Source organism: Balaenoptera ricei, chromosome 11 (assembly GCF_028023285.1).
Source record: "Balaenoptera ricei isolate mBalRic1 chromosome 11, mBalRic1.hap2, whole genome shotgun sequence".
NCBI lineage: Eukaryota > Metazoa > Chordata > Mammalia > Artiodactyla > Balaenopteridae > Balaenoptera > Balaenoptera ricei.
Window position 1 is genome coordinate 49097841 of NC_082649.1, and position 17991 is coordinate 49115831.

A 17991-nucleotide genomic window follows, 5' to 3' on the forward strand; every position below is an offset into this window, starting at 1 on the left:
AGTTACAGTCCTGTAGAGTTAGTGGTTAACCTATAGAAATTGACATGTTGGTATGACTTTATAGGCCAATCAAGACGTTAATCACAAAACTGATATGCCTTTATTGCCCCACAGAAAATTTGCCAGTCTTATGCTTAATTTAGCAATGTTGCTTCAGCTTTTCTTTACTATATATATACTTTTTTTACGATATATATATATATATATATACTATATATACTTTTACAACTATAAAAATATATTTATACAACTATAAAAATCCCTGTCTCCAAATGCTCTTGAACAGGCTCTTTTGTCCTCCATCTGGTTCCATCATTAAGGGAATTTAAATAAAACTAGGATTCTTGCTAAAAAATAACTTTAAGAATTGTGCTTTTTGGCTTCCCTCATGGCGCAGTGGTTGAGAATCTGCCTGCCAATGCAGGGGACACGGGTTCGAGCCCTGGTCTGGAAAGATCCCACATGCCGCGGAGCAACTAAGCCCTTGTGCCACAGCTACTGAGCCTGTGCTCTAGAGCCCGTGAGCCACAACTACCGAGCCCACGTGCCACAACTACTGAAGCCCACGTGCCTAGAGACTGTGCTCCACAGCAAGAGAAGCCACCGCAATGAGAAGCCCGCACACTGCAATGAAGAGTAGCCCCCACTCGCCGCAACTAGAGAAAGCCCATGCACAGCAAAAAAGACCCAACACAGCCAAAAATAAATAAAAATTAAATAAATTAAAAAAAAAAGAATTGTGCTTTTTGACTCCAATATGGTAAGAAACAATAAGTAGTTTCTTATAAATAAATAAGAAACTTATAAATAAATAAATTTTAAAATTTTAATTAACATGTCATCTAAAACATCCCAAATAATCTATGGCATCCAAAGTGAGGAATGTCAATTAACAATGAATGAAACCCAATCCAAAAATGGGCAGAAGACCTAAATAGACATTTCTCCAAAGAAGATATACAGATGGGCTACAGACACATGAAAGAATGCTCAACATCATTAATCATTAGAGAAATGCAAATCAAAACTACAATGAGATATCATCTCACACCGGTCAGAATGGCCATCATCAAAAAATCTAGAAACAATAAATGCTGGAGAGGGTGTGGAGGAAAGGGAACTCTCTTGCACTGTTGGTGGGAATGTAAATTGATACAGCCACTATGGAGAACAGTATGGAGGTTCCTTAAAAAACTACAAATAGAACTACCATACGATCCAGCAATCCCACTACTGGGCATATACCCTGAGAAAACCATAGTTCAAAAAGAGTCATGTACCAAAATGTTCATTGCAGCTCTATTTACAATAGCCAGGACATGGAAGCAACCTAAATGTCCATCGACAGATGAATGGATAAAGAAGATGTGGCACATATATACAATGGAATATTACTCAGCCATAAAAAGAAATGAAATGGAGGTATTTGTAATGAGGTGGATGGAGTTAGAGTCTGTCATACAGAGTGAAGTAAGTCAGAAAGAGAAAAACAAATACAGTATGCTAACACATATATACGGAATCTAAGGGGAAAAAAAAGCCATGAAGAACCTAGTGGCAAGACGGGAATAAAGACACAGACCTACTAGAGAATGGACTTGAGGATATGGGGAGGGGGTGGGGTGAGATGTGACAGGGTGAGAGAGTGTCATGGACATATATACACTACCAAATGTAAAATAGATAGCTAGTGGGAAGCAGCCGCATAGCACAGGGAGATGAGCTCGGTGCTTTGTGACCACCTAGAGGGGTGGGATGGGGAGGGTGGGAGGGAGGGAGATGCAAGAGGGAAGAGATATGGGAACATATTGTATATGTATAACTGATTAACTTTGTTATAAAGCAGAAGCTAACACACCATTGTAAGGCAATTATACTTCAATAAAGATGTTTAAAAAAAAAAAAAAAAAAACAATGAATGAGATCTCAGCTGTACTGGAGGGCAGGAAGTTGGCCCAGCCAGAAGAGGCCTCTTGCCTGTTTCTCATTACTATTAGCTCACCAGTCACCATCTGCAATACTCAAATTACTTTATGACAACAATTCAAAGGGTAGTTGTAAGCACTCTGAAACAACTTTTTTAAAATAATTAATTAATTAATTAATTATTATTATTACTTTTGGTTACATTGGGTCTTTGCTGCTGTGCATGGGCTTTCTCTGGTTGTGGCGAGCGGGGGCTACTCTTCGTTGCAGTGAGCGGGCTTCTCACTGCAGTGGCTTCTCTTGTTGCAGAGCATGGGCTCTAGGCACATGGGCTTCAGTAGTTGCAGCACGCAGGCTCAGTAGTTGTGGCTCACAGGCTCTAGAGCACAGGTTCAATAGTTGTGGCTCACGGGGTCTAAAGCAAGGCTCAGTAGTTGTGGTGCATGCGCTTAGTTGTTCCGCAGCATGTGGGATCTTCCTGGACTAGGGCTCAAACCCATGTCCCCTGCATTGGCAGGTGGATTCTTAACCACTGCAGCACCAAGGAAGTCCTGAAACCAATTTTTGAATCTCAGTAATCATTAATAATGGCAATTTGGAATTTGAAAGCCCTGCTTTTCTACATTGACTCAATTATTTGTACACTAAACTACAAACATCATCCAAGCCACATAGACCTCCCTTTACTACTACCAGAGGGTGGTGTAGCTTTCTTCTCCTCCTTTCATTTAGCCTTTTCCCAGGGCAGAAACCCCCAGGGCAGGGTTGTGGGCTGCCTTAACAGCTAATTTGCAGTCTGCACTTAGGCTTGGATTGGGACCATCAATAACTTTTGTGAGATTGAGTACCTTTTTGAAAAGACATTGTCCTCCAAAGAATATGTAAAAATCTACATCTGGTCCACACTCCCCCAGTGCCTGCCTGGCATGAAGAACTAGGACGCAATTCATCATTGATAAAGAAAACGTGTTATCTCCCACCCCTTCCCCAATCTGAAGTCTAACATTAAAATATCATTGTTTCCCTAGTCTTTAAGTAATCACAAGATTACTTACACGGTTGCTCTCAATAGGAAGAATAAACGAGGGTTTAAACAGTGGTAGGTCTGCATCATTTACAAAATAAGTAGTTTTCAGGGGCCTGATCTCAGAGGAAATACTCAAGATACATGCAAACTTTACTAAAGATGCTTATAATATGGTTGTGAAATATAACTAACATACCCAAATCCCGGCAAACAATATAGAAAAATATATAATTATATGTCAAATTGCATAGTGTAGACTAGTATTATAAGAGTTTTGATTAAAGTCTGGTAAGCACATTTTCACGTGCTAAAAGAATTGCTATGCAATAAAATTAGAGAAGGCATTTACACAAAATCACCTTGGCAATTGTGAAATCTAGTATTAAGTATTCTATGTTAATAACTAACTTGAAAGCAAGCTACTGAAAGTTGCTCATAATAAAGACAACTAGAATATAGCTGTGCTCTCTGGAATATTTGGATGAAACATTGACTATTTTACATAGATGTGATCTTTATGAACAAAAGACAAGTATAAATATAGATTCTCAGTCATCTAGTAAGATAATTAAGAGCCTGGAAATCATGAAGAGACAATTTCTATTCAAAATGCAGAGCATAATAATTCCCATCTATTAGTTCAGTGCCTGGGTGTTAGCTGCTGAAAAATGAAAAACCCAGCAAAGGAGGGAAAAACATCAGTGTTAATCCAGTCAAAGTTGGCCATAGTCTTAGTTGACATTACATTTGCATTTTAAATTTGGGTTTGACTGACACTCCCAAAAATTTACATTTGACCTACACAAATAGCATCCATAACATTAAAATGTACCCTATTAACTTGACAAAGAATAAGTTTCTTATCATATGTTTTGGTATGATTTAATTTTCACAAACGTACATCATTTCCCCTATCTCAACAGGGAAGGACTATTTCTTTTTTATATATAAAAGACCCTAGACATTTTTTCCAATTCAAAATATCCAATTGTTTGATTAATTTGACTCTATAGACAACAGAACAAATAAATTATTTTTAAAGAACTGACACAAAATTAGTATACAGAAATCTGTTGCTTTCTGTACACTAACAATGAACTATGATAAAGAGAAGTTAAGAAAACAACCTCATTTATAATCACACCAAAAAGAATAAAATACCTAGGAATAAATTTAATCAAGAAATTGAAAGACCTATAATCAAAAAGCTAGAAGACATTGATGAAAGAAACTGAAGATGATACAAAAAAATGGAAAAGTATCCTGCACTCATGGATTGGAAGAAATAATATTGGTAAAATGTCCATACTACCCAATGCAATGTATAGATTTAATGCAATACGTATCAAATACCAATGACATTTTTCATGGAACTAGAATAAATAATTTAAAAATATATAGAACCACAAAAGATCCTGAAGAGCCAAAACAATATTGAGAAAAAAGAACAAAGCTGAAGGTATCATGCTCCCTGACTTCAGACTATACTACAAAGCTACAGTAGTAAGAAACAGTATGGTACTGGCTCAAAAACAGACACATAGCTGAGTAGAGAGCCCAGAAATAAACCCACACACATGTGGTCACCTAATCTATGACAAAGGAGGCAAGAACATACAATGGGGAAAAGACAATCTCTTCAACAAGTGATGCTGAGAAAACTGGATAGCTACAAGTAAAACAATGAGATTAGAACATTTCCTCACACCATATACAAAAATAAACTCAAAATGGAGATTAAAGACTTAAATGTAAGACTAGAAACCATAAAAGTAGAAGAAAACATAGGCAGTACACTCTTTGACATAGGTCTTAGCAATATTTTTTGAATATGTCTACTCAGGCAAGGCAAACAAATGCAAAAATAAACAAATCGGACCTAATGAAAGTTAAAAGCTTTTGCACAGTGAATCAAACTATAGACAAAATGAAAAGACAAACTACTAAATGGGAGAAGATATTTGCAAATGATATGTCTGGTAAGGGGTGAATATCCAAAATAAATAAAGAACACATATAATTCAATATAAAAAAATTAAAAATGGACAGAGCACCTGAATAGACATTTCTCCATAGAAGACACACAGCTGGCCAACAGGCACATGAAAATATGCTCAACCTTGCTAATCAGGGAAATGCAAATCAAAACCACCGTGAGAGATCATCTCACAACTGTCAGAATGGTTATCATCAAAAAGACAACACATAAATGTTGGCAAGGTTGTGGAATAAAGGGAACCCTAGCACACTGGTGGTGGGAGTGTAAATTGGTTCAGTCACTATGGGAAACAGCATGGAGTTTCCACAAAAAATTACAAATAGAACTACCATATGATCCAGCAATCCCACTTCTGATTATATATCTGAAGAAAACAAAAACACTGATTCAAAAAGATGTATGCACCCCAATGTTCATTATAGCATTATTTACAATTGCCAAGATGTGGAAGCAACCCAACTGCCCACCAACAGATGAATGGATAAAGAAGATGTGGTGTATATATACAATGGAATATTACTCAGCCATAAAAAAGAATGAAATTCTGCCATTTTCAGCAATGTGGATGGACCTAGAGAATATTATGCTTAGTGAAATAAGTCATATAGAGAAGGACAAATACTGTGTATTTTCACTTATATGTGGGATCTAAAAAAGAAAGCATACAAATGAATAGAACAAAACAGAAATAGACTCACAGATACAGAGAATAAACTAGTGGTTACCAGTAGGGAGAGGGGGAGGTGCAAATTAGGGGAAAAGGATTAAGAGATACAAACTATTACATATAAAATAAATAAGATATAAGGATGTAATGTACAGCACAGGAAATAGAGCCAATATTTTATAACTCTAAGTGGAGTATAATCTATGAAAATAGAGAATCAATATGTTGTACACCTGAAGCTAATATAATATTGTAAACCAACTATACTTCAATTAAAAAAAATTATTCATCCAGAGAACTTTTGGACATAACTGAGTTTCCTGAGGCTAGAGGCACTTAAACAGCATAATGTTACATAGTAAGTAGATCAGGTATGAAAGGTATTCCTTTTCCAGTTTTCTTTTCTTTCTACTGATTATATCAAGGGTTAAGTTTCAGTATGGAATAAGTATGTCATCACCATCTTTGAGATATGAGCTAATGTTCCTTCATAACAAAGAAAACAGACCTCAGGATAAGCAGAGAACAATACCTACTAGAATTTAATAATGTTGTTTTGCTTAGATTTGCATTTATTTTTTATAATTGTCACCTATTATGGCAAGTGACGCTATTCTGGTTTCCCATTTGTAACAAAAATATAAACTTCCCTTTAGATAACTTTAAGTTGAGAAAGTAAGTCAAATTAAAGAAACCGATACTTGGAAAATAGTAATACAGATGGTACTCAGATACAGCCAAATTTGTGCCGTGGTAATCTATAAGTGACAAAGGTTAGGGAAATAGAGCTAAAATAATTAATATGTGTAAAAGGTGTTTATTCATTCATTGATTCCATGTTAATTACTGTTAATATTTTCATCCATTCAGTATAGAAATTCCTAAATTTTCAATTCTGTTGTCAGAGAACTGGTCTGTTATTTAACCTAAAGAATATCTTATCAAATAATTTATACAATCTAGTTAGTATTAAAAGACAGAACAAGAGGATTTTTAATAGTGTTAACTTGAAACGGCTTCATGGTTATTTGTTTTACAGGAGTTTGGAGGTACATTAAATACTGCTGTATGACCACAATATGAACCTAGAAGTTCACATTTTAGGAGTACAATATAGGCAAGATCATATTCTAATACAGCCACTTAGCACTCTAAAATAATAGTTCTCACCCTTTGTTCTGCCATAGCACATGGAAAATGATGTTCACATACTAGATATAGTCCTGGGAGCATACCCAGGTTTTGACAAAATTCTCTCATCTCTGACAATTTTTTTCCAGAGCACTTAGGCAATACAGGACTATAGCTATTGGTTATACATAATGGAAAGAATACTGATTTGCAGAGAAGGTGATCTAAGTGGATGGGGCTGGTACCAGTTGTTTGTGATTTGATAAAGCAACCAATAGTCCAAGTTTACCTGCAACATTTAAAAAAGTATGACTTTTATAATATGTAGAAAACCCATTTTGCATTAAGATGAAGAAAAAAATTTTTTTTACTCGAAAGTGGAATAACTCATAAGTAGTAACCCAAATTTTCTCATATGCATTACTGTGTTCTACAATATTAGTTGAAACTAATCACTCCTTTATAGGTAAACTTTAGCATTCACTGACAACACTTAAAATGCTATAGTACATTCTGTTTTAAATTTAAAATATATGAATCAGTAAATTTTTAAAAAGTAGATGGTATAACAAACTGTAGTTCTAAGAAATATAATATATTACATGTTAACTGTGCTAAATAGTTTGTTTAAATATCCAGAGATCTGATCAATTTTGCTGACATAAAGTCAAGTCTTAAACTAGCTAACTCAACATACCCTTTAGGAAAAATAATTCTTATTATGAATCACAACTGAACGCAAATGTATTCTGCTATCACTATTATAAAATCAATCAATGACAATCATTTTAACTTCATGATTATGTTATGAACTTACCTTATGCCAAAATAGCAGGAATAGAGCATGGTCAACATGACAGCTTTAGATATGTTAATAACAAAGCTATCTGTTTTTTGCATCTATGCTGATCGTGACAGATTGGCCCCAAACTGTCAATAACTCTTCCAAAGCAAATTTAATAAATGTGGAGACATGGACTAATATTACAGTAAATCAATTCACATCTCCTTTGTTCACTATACGTATTAACTCTACAAAAGAATGTGAATTAAGGAAGCCAAAGTGAAAATAACATTAAGCAATAATAATTCCAAATTAACCAAAGTAGTAAAATAGAACTTTATACTCGAGTCATACACATATGTTAAAAGCACAGTCACTAAGTTTTTTTTTCTGAATTGTCCAGGTTTAGTTAAAAACTTTACTATTACTGTTGAACTTTGGTCCTCTTTAATAGAAATTAGAAATGTTAATGAATACACTCTTTTTTCTCAAACAATTACTATAAACTTTTATGTTTTAAGAATCCATAATTTTTACATTATTAGAGAAACAATGTGATATAACACTGCTTTAATCAAATACAAATAACTAAAATTATCTGTGTCAGAGTAAAGGAGATAGAATAAGATATGCTTACTCATATCATATGGGTGTAGAGCTTATAGAAATATGTATGTAAAACAAGGTTACTACTTTTTGTTAGTTGGTATGCACTGTAAGCATGAAAATTCAACTGGCTAACATTCCTACTAAAGCAAAAATACAAATTTTAGTAAAACAGCCCATATATTTCATCAAATAAGTGAACACAGAAAGCATTTTGATACTGTTTACATGCCAAATTAATAATGATGGACAAACAAAACAAGATTCTCTGGCTGATTGTACTAAAGTTACCTCCCAAGCATCATTCAGGTATTCAGGCCCAACCATAATTCTGTGTTCACCCATTGTGTGCTTGAAATCAACTTGATCTAATAAGTACTACCATGGTCTTTGAGATTGCGAAGTATCACAGTGGGAAGGCTATGGGACTGCCACCCCATCACTAACTCGGCCTCTAGCTCCTTAACGTGGGCCCTGAGCATGAGGGGTGGCACTTTCAGAAGCAGGTCAAGAGGCAGCAAAGCTGAAGAAATAAAAGGGGGAAAGATATGAAACTGTAACATGAATTGCACTGAATTTCAGGGAGGGGTGTATGATGTTATTGCTGCCAACACTAAATTACCTGGCCTTGGTCTTGATCCTATTCCACCAGTGAAGTCTCTGAAAACAGAATTAGAAGGATTTATTCAACCTGGATTTGACTAACATTTACTGAAAGCTTATACCCCGCTATGGTTTACATAGGAAAATATAGGTTTATTTTTCCTCAAGACGCCCTCAAGAGTTTAATAAAGAGAGAAAATAGACATATTTGAACCCAGAGCAGAACTGACATTCTATGACCAATGGAAGAACCTTGTCCTATCACAGTTGTTTATAAGCTCTAAGAATAATTACGAGCCTAAATCTTAGTACAGTACCTTGAATGATTTTGTTACTTTTAAAATCAAAATACTTATTTTGTATTAAAAAGAAAAAACATTTCAAATTTTATGTGTAGTATTTTCCATGCTTTATTCCTGCTGTCTTAAAGAAGAAACTATAACTCTTCCTATGAAATGAGATGATTTTTGCATTTAAGAGGACTATATTTTTCCTTAAGTTCTCAGTGTTATTAACATTACTTGTTTGCCCTACCCTAAAATTCTGGATTTCCTGAACATTTTGCAAGTTGGTCTTCGTGGCTTCCACCTAGTGGAAGGGTCATTAGACCCTACTAAGGACAGCCATAAATAACCTTCAACCTTGTTTTTCTACTGTAATCTAAAGTCAATTTCTTAATAGTTTTTTAAATGAAATAAGAAACATCTATGCCCTGACAAATGATAAGAACCATACTTAAATTTAATGCAATGCAACAAAAGTACATCAAACATGTTCTGTGTATATGGCACATGTGTGTATATTGAGTTGGAATGAACATAGGGACTCAAACACAAATAAACATGATTGATAATTTTCTTACCCCAACCCTTTCATTTTAATCACAGAAGTTTTGATACATACATGCAACACATACCTAAGTTATGAAGCATAACAAATTTGGCACTCATCTACCCACCACTCAATTACTAGAATAATACCAAAATCTGTGCACTCAACTGTGAGTTCCTTCCCTATCCTTTCCCATCCTTCTAATTCCCTACCAAACCAGCCCTCTCTTGATCCTATTTACTTTTTGTGTCTCATTCCCAACCCATATTTCCAGAGCCTTGAAAATTAAATGAAACTCGCCAGGTTTGCATAGGTAATACATTCTCCTAGCCCTTGGAATAATGTGGCATGTTTAAATAAAGAAAAGGGATGCCCCCTTCCCTCAAATTTTCAAAGAGGGACATAATCTCAGCAGTGCCCATATGCGTGTGGCAGAAGCCTCAGCACTGGGCTGAGGAGCAACTCATATCCTTGCATGCAGGCTATACATCAGGAAGGGCAAATGCATAGCCCTGCCCCTTAGCCTTCTAGACAAGTCCAGCACTGTCCAACAGAAATATAATGCAAACTACAAATATTTAAATGAAATTTAAAATTCAGTTCCTCAGTCAAACTAGCTACACTTCAATTGCTCGAGTCACATGTTGCCAGTGGCCCCCATACGTGACATTGCATTCCAGACGCTTCTGTAGAAGATGTTAGTCATTGTCTTCATAAACATTATGACTGAGGCTTACAGACATGCCACACAGCTGCACAATACTTCATGGACCCCACTATCTTAAACGTTGAGGAGACACGGCTTTGGGAAAGATCCCCAGTGTTCCCCTTACTTGTTGCAAGTAATAAATGCTTCCTTCTCCTGATCTTTGTCTTAGTTGTGTCTTTTGACTTGACACCCACTAAAAGGAGAACACAGTTTGCAGGTGACAAATTTTGATGACTCTGGTGGGTCCTCTCACTTAACCCCTTTGGGTTCCTCCAGCTCCCAAGAGGCAATGCAGTGGGCTGCAGCAGTTCACCCAGGCGAATTTGTCTATGTTGCTGGGGGATCTAAGGGGAAGGGCATAGGAGAATCCCTCTTGTCGCCTGATTTTTCAGGTCCATGCACCTCAACTTGCTGAATGGGCTCAGTGGCTGCTCTGGACTTCTTGATCTGGAGAGTCCCTTTGGAGAGGTGAGAGGTGTTTATCCCACAAATCAGCTTCAGGGCTCTGTCCCCATCTCAAGGGGGGAGAAGAAATGACTCAAGAACTGCCCAGTTAATCTGGTCTGGTGAGGTTGGCTCTGAGAGTCTGAGGGATTGCAAGACATTCCTCTCTTCTCCAGTCTTAGAGGTCAGGTCAGAGTCTGAGGGACTGTGAGACACCCCCGTGTTGCTCGAAGAGTCTGAGGGATTGTGAGACAAAGAAGTTGATGTGCCATTCTTTGGCCATTGAATAAAGCTTGTGCTGTTCCAGTCTCAGCACTGGTTTTGTTATTGGCTGTGCGAATCCGAGCCGAAAAGAACCTCCCTGGGGTCTTGGGGGGCTAGGGGCCTCGGCCTGAGCTAGGACCCTGGTGTGGCTCCAGGTGACCAATTTGGTAACAAATCCAGCCAGAGGGCTCTCTGACTCAAGGCCAACAGGTGGCCAGCCAAAAGAACAGGGTGATTTAGCCCTTGCCCTTGACCTCTGAGTCAACGAGCCCTACTGGAATAAGTCTGAGATCTGAAAACAGCCAAGCATCTGATCTGGGAGCACTCATCTGGAAAGACGAACCCTCCCAAATATCCTTGATTGGGATGCCTGTCATGGATCAGGGTAGTGTCCTGGGGATGCCCAACACAGGGTCATTGGCTTTACCTGGCCAGAAATGCCAGGTGAGTGAGGAGCTGGACCAACTTTGTTCTAGCAGAGGGCTAAGTGAGTGAGGAGTTGGGCTGGACAAAGTCCTCTGAAGGCCACTGCACAGTAAGATCACCTCTTTGTTTCTTGTGTCTTTTTTTTTTTAACATCTTTATTGGAGTATAATTGCTTTACAATGGTGTGTTAGTTTCTGCTTTATAACAAAGTAAATCAGTTATACATATACATATGTTCCCATATCTCTTCATTCTTGCATCTCCCTCTCTCCCACCCTCCCTATCCCACCCCTCTAGGTGTTCACAAAGCACAGAGCTGATCTCCCTGGTTTCTTGTGTCTTTAGTTTAAATTTCTGTCATTGGTTTGTGTCAAGTCTTCATCAGTGAATTTGGAAGGATCTTGGTTTTATGTGGTTTTGTTTGTCCAACTGCTCTTGTGAGTCTCTGCCACAATTGTGGGCACAGGTCAAGCACTGAAGACCCGTCAGGGTGCTCACCACTTGAAGAGTCCCATGAAAGTATAAGTTGGTCATGGATCAGGACAGACTGGCTCTAGTTTCCCTGCCGACCTGAAGCATGCGTCCGTGCAACCAGGAACATGTAAATCATCCATAGCCACAATCCCTGCAGCACTCCCACCTTCAAGATATAATCAGGAGTCCAAGAGCATATCTTTAGTGTTAATCTGTCTTTCGTCTTGATCAGTGAGCTTGGATCTGTGTATATGTCTTTTTCGGGTCCACCCCTCCCTGTCATTCCTCACCATTGGTCTCCGAGAGCCTCTCTCAGAGACAAGAACCCCTAAGGAATATGGTTCTAGGCTAAGCTCAGGAAATTCAGTTTTGGTTCCCCAGGAGATCTGAGGACCCACAAGTAGCTCAGAACCTTTGGGTCCTTGTCATTGAGTTGTCCAGAACTCAAACTGGGTCATCTGAGACTCAAGCTGAGTCACCTGGGGACAGATAAATAGATCTTTGAGACACCAAATCAGTCTCACCTTGAGATGTAAATGTTCTATGAGGGCTCTCAGAAACACTTATCTAGACCACCTGTAATTCCTGAGACTGAGAGGGAGAAGGGGAAAGAGAACTTTTTAAAAAATTTTAACTTATTCCAACCATTATAAACCAATGTGTTTTATATTATAATACCTGGTTCATAACTAAGTTTAAAATCGGGCTAGGAGATCTCTGGTTCCATCTGTCTTTATATAAAAAGTAACTTGTAGATGAGCTGTATTTAATTGGCCTAAAGAAAAGTAAGTGCTTACAAGTTAAATATTTCTAAATATAAAGAAAACTGGCCAGAATAAATTTCAGGGTCATGTGATCTAGGACTAATCTTTAATGAGTAAAAACAAGCTTGTTTGTTGGTTTAATTAATATAGACATGTCTTTAGAGTCATCAGGATTAAGAATAATACTTTCATTATACTGAGAGTCAAATTTGTCAGCAAGGAAAAGAACGTGGTATAATGAAATCTTAAATTAAATGTACATGAGATAAGAGGTTTCTTTAGTTGAACTTTAAAAAAATTGCGTTTTGGGAATGTTTATCTAAAATAGTCTCTCCTGATTTTGGCAACTTGAAACTTTAGTTTTGCTATATTAAATTAAATGATAGGAATTATTGACCATCCATGTTATTTCAAATAAAATAAAACACTGGAACACTACTTGCTAAACAGGTCTAAGTTTATCGACTTTTGTCTTCTTATGAGGGGAAACTAAAGACATTTGGGTTTCTTAAAGACATGTAGCACATTGAGGCAAGAAATTCTGCTATGAGAAGACCTTCAAGATGGCAGAAGAATAAGACGTGGAGATCACCTTCCTCCCCACAAATACATCAAAAATACATCTACATGTAGAACAACTCCTACAGAACACCTACTGAATGCTGGCAGAAGACCTCAGACTTCCCCAAAGGCAAGAAAATCCCCACATACCTAGGTAGGGCAAAAGAAAAAAGAAAAAACAGAGACAAAAGAATAGGGATGGGACCTGCGCCTCTGAGAGGGAGCTGTGAAAGAAAAAAGTTCCCACACACTAGGAAGCCCCTTCACTGGTGGGGACGAGGGGTGGACAGTGGGGAAGATTTGGAGCCACAGAGGAGAGTGCAGCAACAGGGGCGCAGACAGCAAAGCAGAGAGATTCCCACACAGAGGATCACTGCCGACCAGCACTCATTAGCCTGAGATGTTTGTCTGCTCACCCACCGGGGTGGGTGGGGCCTGGGAGCTGAGGCTCGGGCTTTGGCAGTCAGACCTCAAGGAGAGGACTGGGGTAGGCTGCGTGAAGACAGCGTGAAGGGGGCTAGTGCACCACAGCTAGCCGGGAGGGAGTCCGGGAAAATGTCTGGACCTGCCAGAGAGGCAAGAGACCATTGTTTTGGGGTGCGCAAGGTGAGGGGATTCCTACTCCTTGTGCCCACAGATGGAAGAGCACTGCCTAAGTGAGCTCCAGAGATGGGCATGAGCCGTGGCTATCAGCTCAGACCCCAGAGACAGGTATTGTCCGCTAATGCTGTCACTGCTGCCACCAAGAATCCTGTGTGCAAGTGCAGGTCACCACACACCCCCAACACCCCCAGAGTCTGTGCAGCATGTCACTGCCAGGGTCCCGTGATCCAGGGACAATTTCCCCAGGAGAACACACGGTGTGCCTCAGGCTGTTGCAATGTCACGCTGGCCTCTGCCGCCGAAGGCTTGCCCTGCATTTCAATTATGGCTACAGTACCCCTCCCTCTCCCTGGCCTGAATGAGCAAGAGAGCCCTAATCAGCCACTGCTTTAACACCCTCCTGTCTGGAACAGATGCCTGAGGGTGGCCTACATTCAGAGGTGGGGTCAAAACTAAAGCTGAACCCCAGGAGCTGTGTGGACAAAGAAGAGAAAGGGAAATTTTTCCATGCAGCCTCGGGAGCAGTGGATTAAATCCCCACAATCAACTTGATAAATGCTGCACCTGTGGAATAACGGAATAGACAATGAATGTTTCCAAAATTGAGGTGGTGGACTTTGGGAGCAACTGTAGACTTGGGGTTTGCATTATGCATCTGATTTTTTATCTTAGTTTAGTTTTTACTGCTTGTTATCATTGGTGGATTTGTTTATTGGTTTGGTTGCTCTCTTCCTTTTTTAAAAAATATTTTTTATTTTTTTATTTTTTTTTCCTTTTTTCTCTTCTTCTGAGTGTGTGTGTGTATGTTTCTTTGTGTGATGTTGTCTGTTTCGGTTTGCTTTTACCATTTGTCCTAGGGTTCTGTCTGTTTGTTTTTTGATGTTGTTTGTTTGTTTTCTTTTTATGAGTGTGTGTGTGTTTGTGTATGTTTCTTTGAGTGATTTTGTCTGTTAGTTTTGCTTTTACCATTTGGCTTGGGGTTCTATCTGTTCGGTTTTTTTTTCTTCCTTTTCTTCTGAGCCATGTGGCTGGCAGGGTCTCGGTGCTCTGGCCGGGTGTTGGGCCCAAGCCTCCAAGGTGAGAGAGCCAAGTCCAGGACATTGGACCACCAGAGACCTCTCGGCCCTATGTAATATCAATTGGCAAGAGCTCTCCCAGAGATCTCCATCTCAACACAAAGACCCAGCTCCACCCAACGGCCAGCAATCTCCAGTGCTGGATGCCCCATGCCAAACAATGAGCAAGACAGGAATACAATCACACCCATCAGCAGAGAGGCAGCCTAAAGTCATATTAAGTTCACAGACACCCCAAAACACACTACCAGACGTGGCCCTTCCTACCAGAAGGACAAGATCCAGCCTCACACACAGGCACCAGTCCCCTCCACCAGGAAGCCTACACAAGACACTGAACCAACCTCACCCACTGTGGGCAGACACCAAAAATAACGGGAACTACGAACTGAAGCCTGTGAAAAGGAAACCCCAAACACAGTAAGTTAAACAAAATGAGAAGACAGAGAAATATGCAGCAGATAAGGAGCAAGGTAAAAACCCACCAAACCAAAAAAATGAAGAAGGAATAGGTAGTCTACCTGAAAAAGAATACAGAGTAATGATAGTAAAGATGATCCAAAATCTTGGAAATAGAATGGAGAAAATACAAGAAACATTTAACAATGACCTAGAAGAACTAAAGAGCAAACAAACAATGAGGAACAGCACAATAAATGAAATTAAAACACTCTAGAAGGAATCAATAGCAGAATAACTGAGGCAGAAAAACAGATAAGTGACCTGGAAGATAGAATAGTGGAAATAACTGCTGCAGAGAAGAATAAAGAAAAAAGAATGAAAAGAATTGAGGACAGTCTCAGAGACCTCTGAGACAACATTAAATGCACCAATATTCAGATTATAGGGGTCCCAGAGGAAGAAGAGAAAAAGAAAGGGTCTGAGAAAATATTTGAAGAGATTAGAGTCCAGGAAGTCAATCAAGTCCAGGAAGCACAGATAAATCCAAGGAGAAACATTCCAAGACACATATTAATCAAACAATCAACAATTAAATGCAAAGAGAAAAATATTAAAAGGGCAAGGGAAAAGCAACAAATAACATACAAGGGAATCCCCATAAGGTTAACAGTTGATATTTCAAAAACTCTGAAGGATCTTTGCAGAAAGATCAAAGCTGATCTTTGCAAAAACTCTGCAAGCCAGAAGGGAGTGGCAGGACATATTTAAAGTGATTAAAGGGAAAAACTTACAACCAAGATTATTTTATCCAGCAAGGATCTCATTCAGATTCGATGGAGAAATTAAAACCTTTACAAACAAGCAAAGATTGAGAGAATTCAGCACCACCAAAGCAGCGTAACAACAAATGCTAAAGAAACTTCTCTAGGCAGAAAACACAAGGGAGGGAAAAGACCTACAAAAAAACTGAACACAGCTAAGAAAATGGTAATAGGAACATACATATCGAAAATTACCTTAAATGTAAATGGATTTAATGTTCTGCCCAAAAGATACAGACTGGCTGAATGGGTATAGAAACCAGACCCATATATATGCTGTCTACAAGAGACCCACTTCAGACCTAGGGACACATACAGACTGAAAGTGAAGGGATGGAAAAAGATAGTCCATGCAAATGGAAATCAAAAGAAAGGGGAAGTAGCAATACTCATATCAGACAAAATAGACTTTAAAATAAAGAGTATTACAAGAGACAAAGAAGGACAGTACATAATGATCAAGGGATTGATCCAAGAAGAAGATATCACAATTGTAAATATTTATGCACCTAACATAAGAACACCTCAATACATAAGAAAAATGCTAACAGCCATAAGAGGGGAAATTGACAGTAACACAATCATAGTAGGGGAATTTAACACCCCACTTTCACCAACGGACAAATCATCCAAAATGAAAATAAATAAGGAAACAGAAGCTTTAAATGACACATTAGACCAGATGGACTTAATTGATATTTATAGGACACTCCATCCAAAAACAACAGAATACACTTTTTTCTCAAGTGCACATGGAACACTCTGCAGGATAGATCATATCTTGGGTCACAAATCAAGCCTCGATAAATTTAAGAAAATTGAAATCATACCAAGCATGTTTTCTGACCACAATGCAATGAGACTAGATATCAATTACAGGAAAAAAACTGTAAAAAATACAAACACCTGGAGGCTAAACAATACACTACTAAGTAACCAAGAGATAGCTGAAGAAATCAAAGAGGAAATCAAAAATACCTGGAAACAAATGGCAATGAAAATACGACAACCCAAAACCTATAGGATGCAGCAAAAGCAGTTATAAGAGAGAAGTTTATAGCAATACGATCCTACCTCAAGAAACGAGAAACATCTCAAACAACCTAAACTTACACCTACAGCAATCAGAGAAAGAAGAAAAAAAAAACCCAGGGTGAGCAGAAGGAAAGAAATCATAAAGATTAGATCAGAAATAAATGAAAAAGAAATGAAGAAAACAATAGCAAAGATCAATAAAGCTGGTTCTTTGAGAAGATAAACAAAATTGATAAACCTTTAGCGAGACTCATCAAAAAAAGGGGGGAGAAGACTCAAATCAACAGAACTAGAAATGAAAAAGGAGAAGTAACAACTGACACTGCAGAAATACAAAGGATCATGAGAGATTACTACAAGCAACTATATGCCAATAAAATGGACAACCTGGAAGAAATGGACAAATTCTTAGAAAAGTACAATCTTCCAAGACTGAACCAGGAAGAAATAGAAAATATGAACAGACCAATCACAAGCACTGAAATTGCAACTGTGATTAAAAATCTTCCAACAAACAAAAACCCAGGACCAGATGGCTTCACAGGCGAATTCTATCAAACATTTAGAGAAGAGCTAACACCTATCCTTCTCAAACTCTTCCAAAATATAGCAGAGGGAGGAATACTCCCAAACTCCTTCTATGAGGCCACCATCACCCTGATACCAAAACCAGACAAAGATGTCACAAAGAAAGAAAACTACAGGCCAATATCACTGATGAATATAGATGCAAAAATTCTCAACAAAATACTAGCAAACAGAATCCAGCAGCACATTAAAAGGATCATACACCATGATCAAGTGGGGTTTATCCCAGGAATGCAAGGATTCTTCAATA

The 17991-nt window shown here is 38.2% G+C and overlaps 1 protein-coding gene across 6 annotated transcripts in view; it reads right to left on the reverse strand.

The window, feature by feature from the left end:
- Positions 1-17991, reverse strand: part of NEK10 (NIMA related kinase 10) — a 309939-nt gene that overhangs the window by 44749 nt on the left and 247199 nt on the right. For all 6 annotated transcript variants that reach the window (XM_059937555.1, XM_059937551.1, XM_059937552.1 and 3 more), the window contains one exon: positions 8763-8800. In XM_059937555.1, the coding sequence (XP_059793538.1) occupies positions 8763-8800 (38 nt within the window). The remainder of the gene's footprint in view (positions 1-8762; positions 8801-17991) is intronic.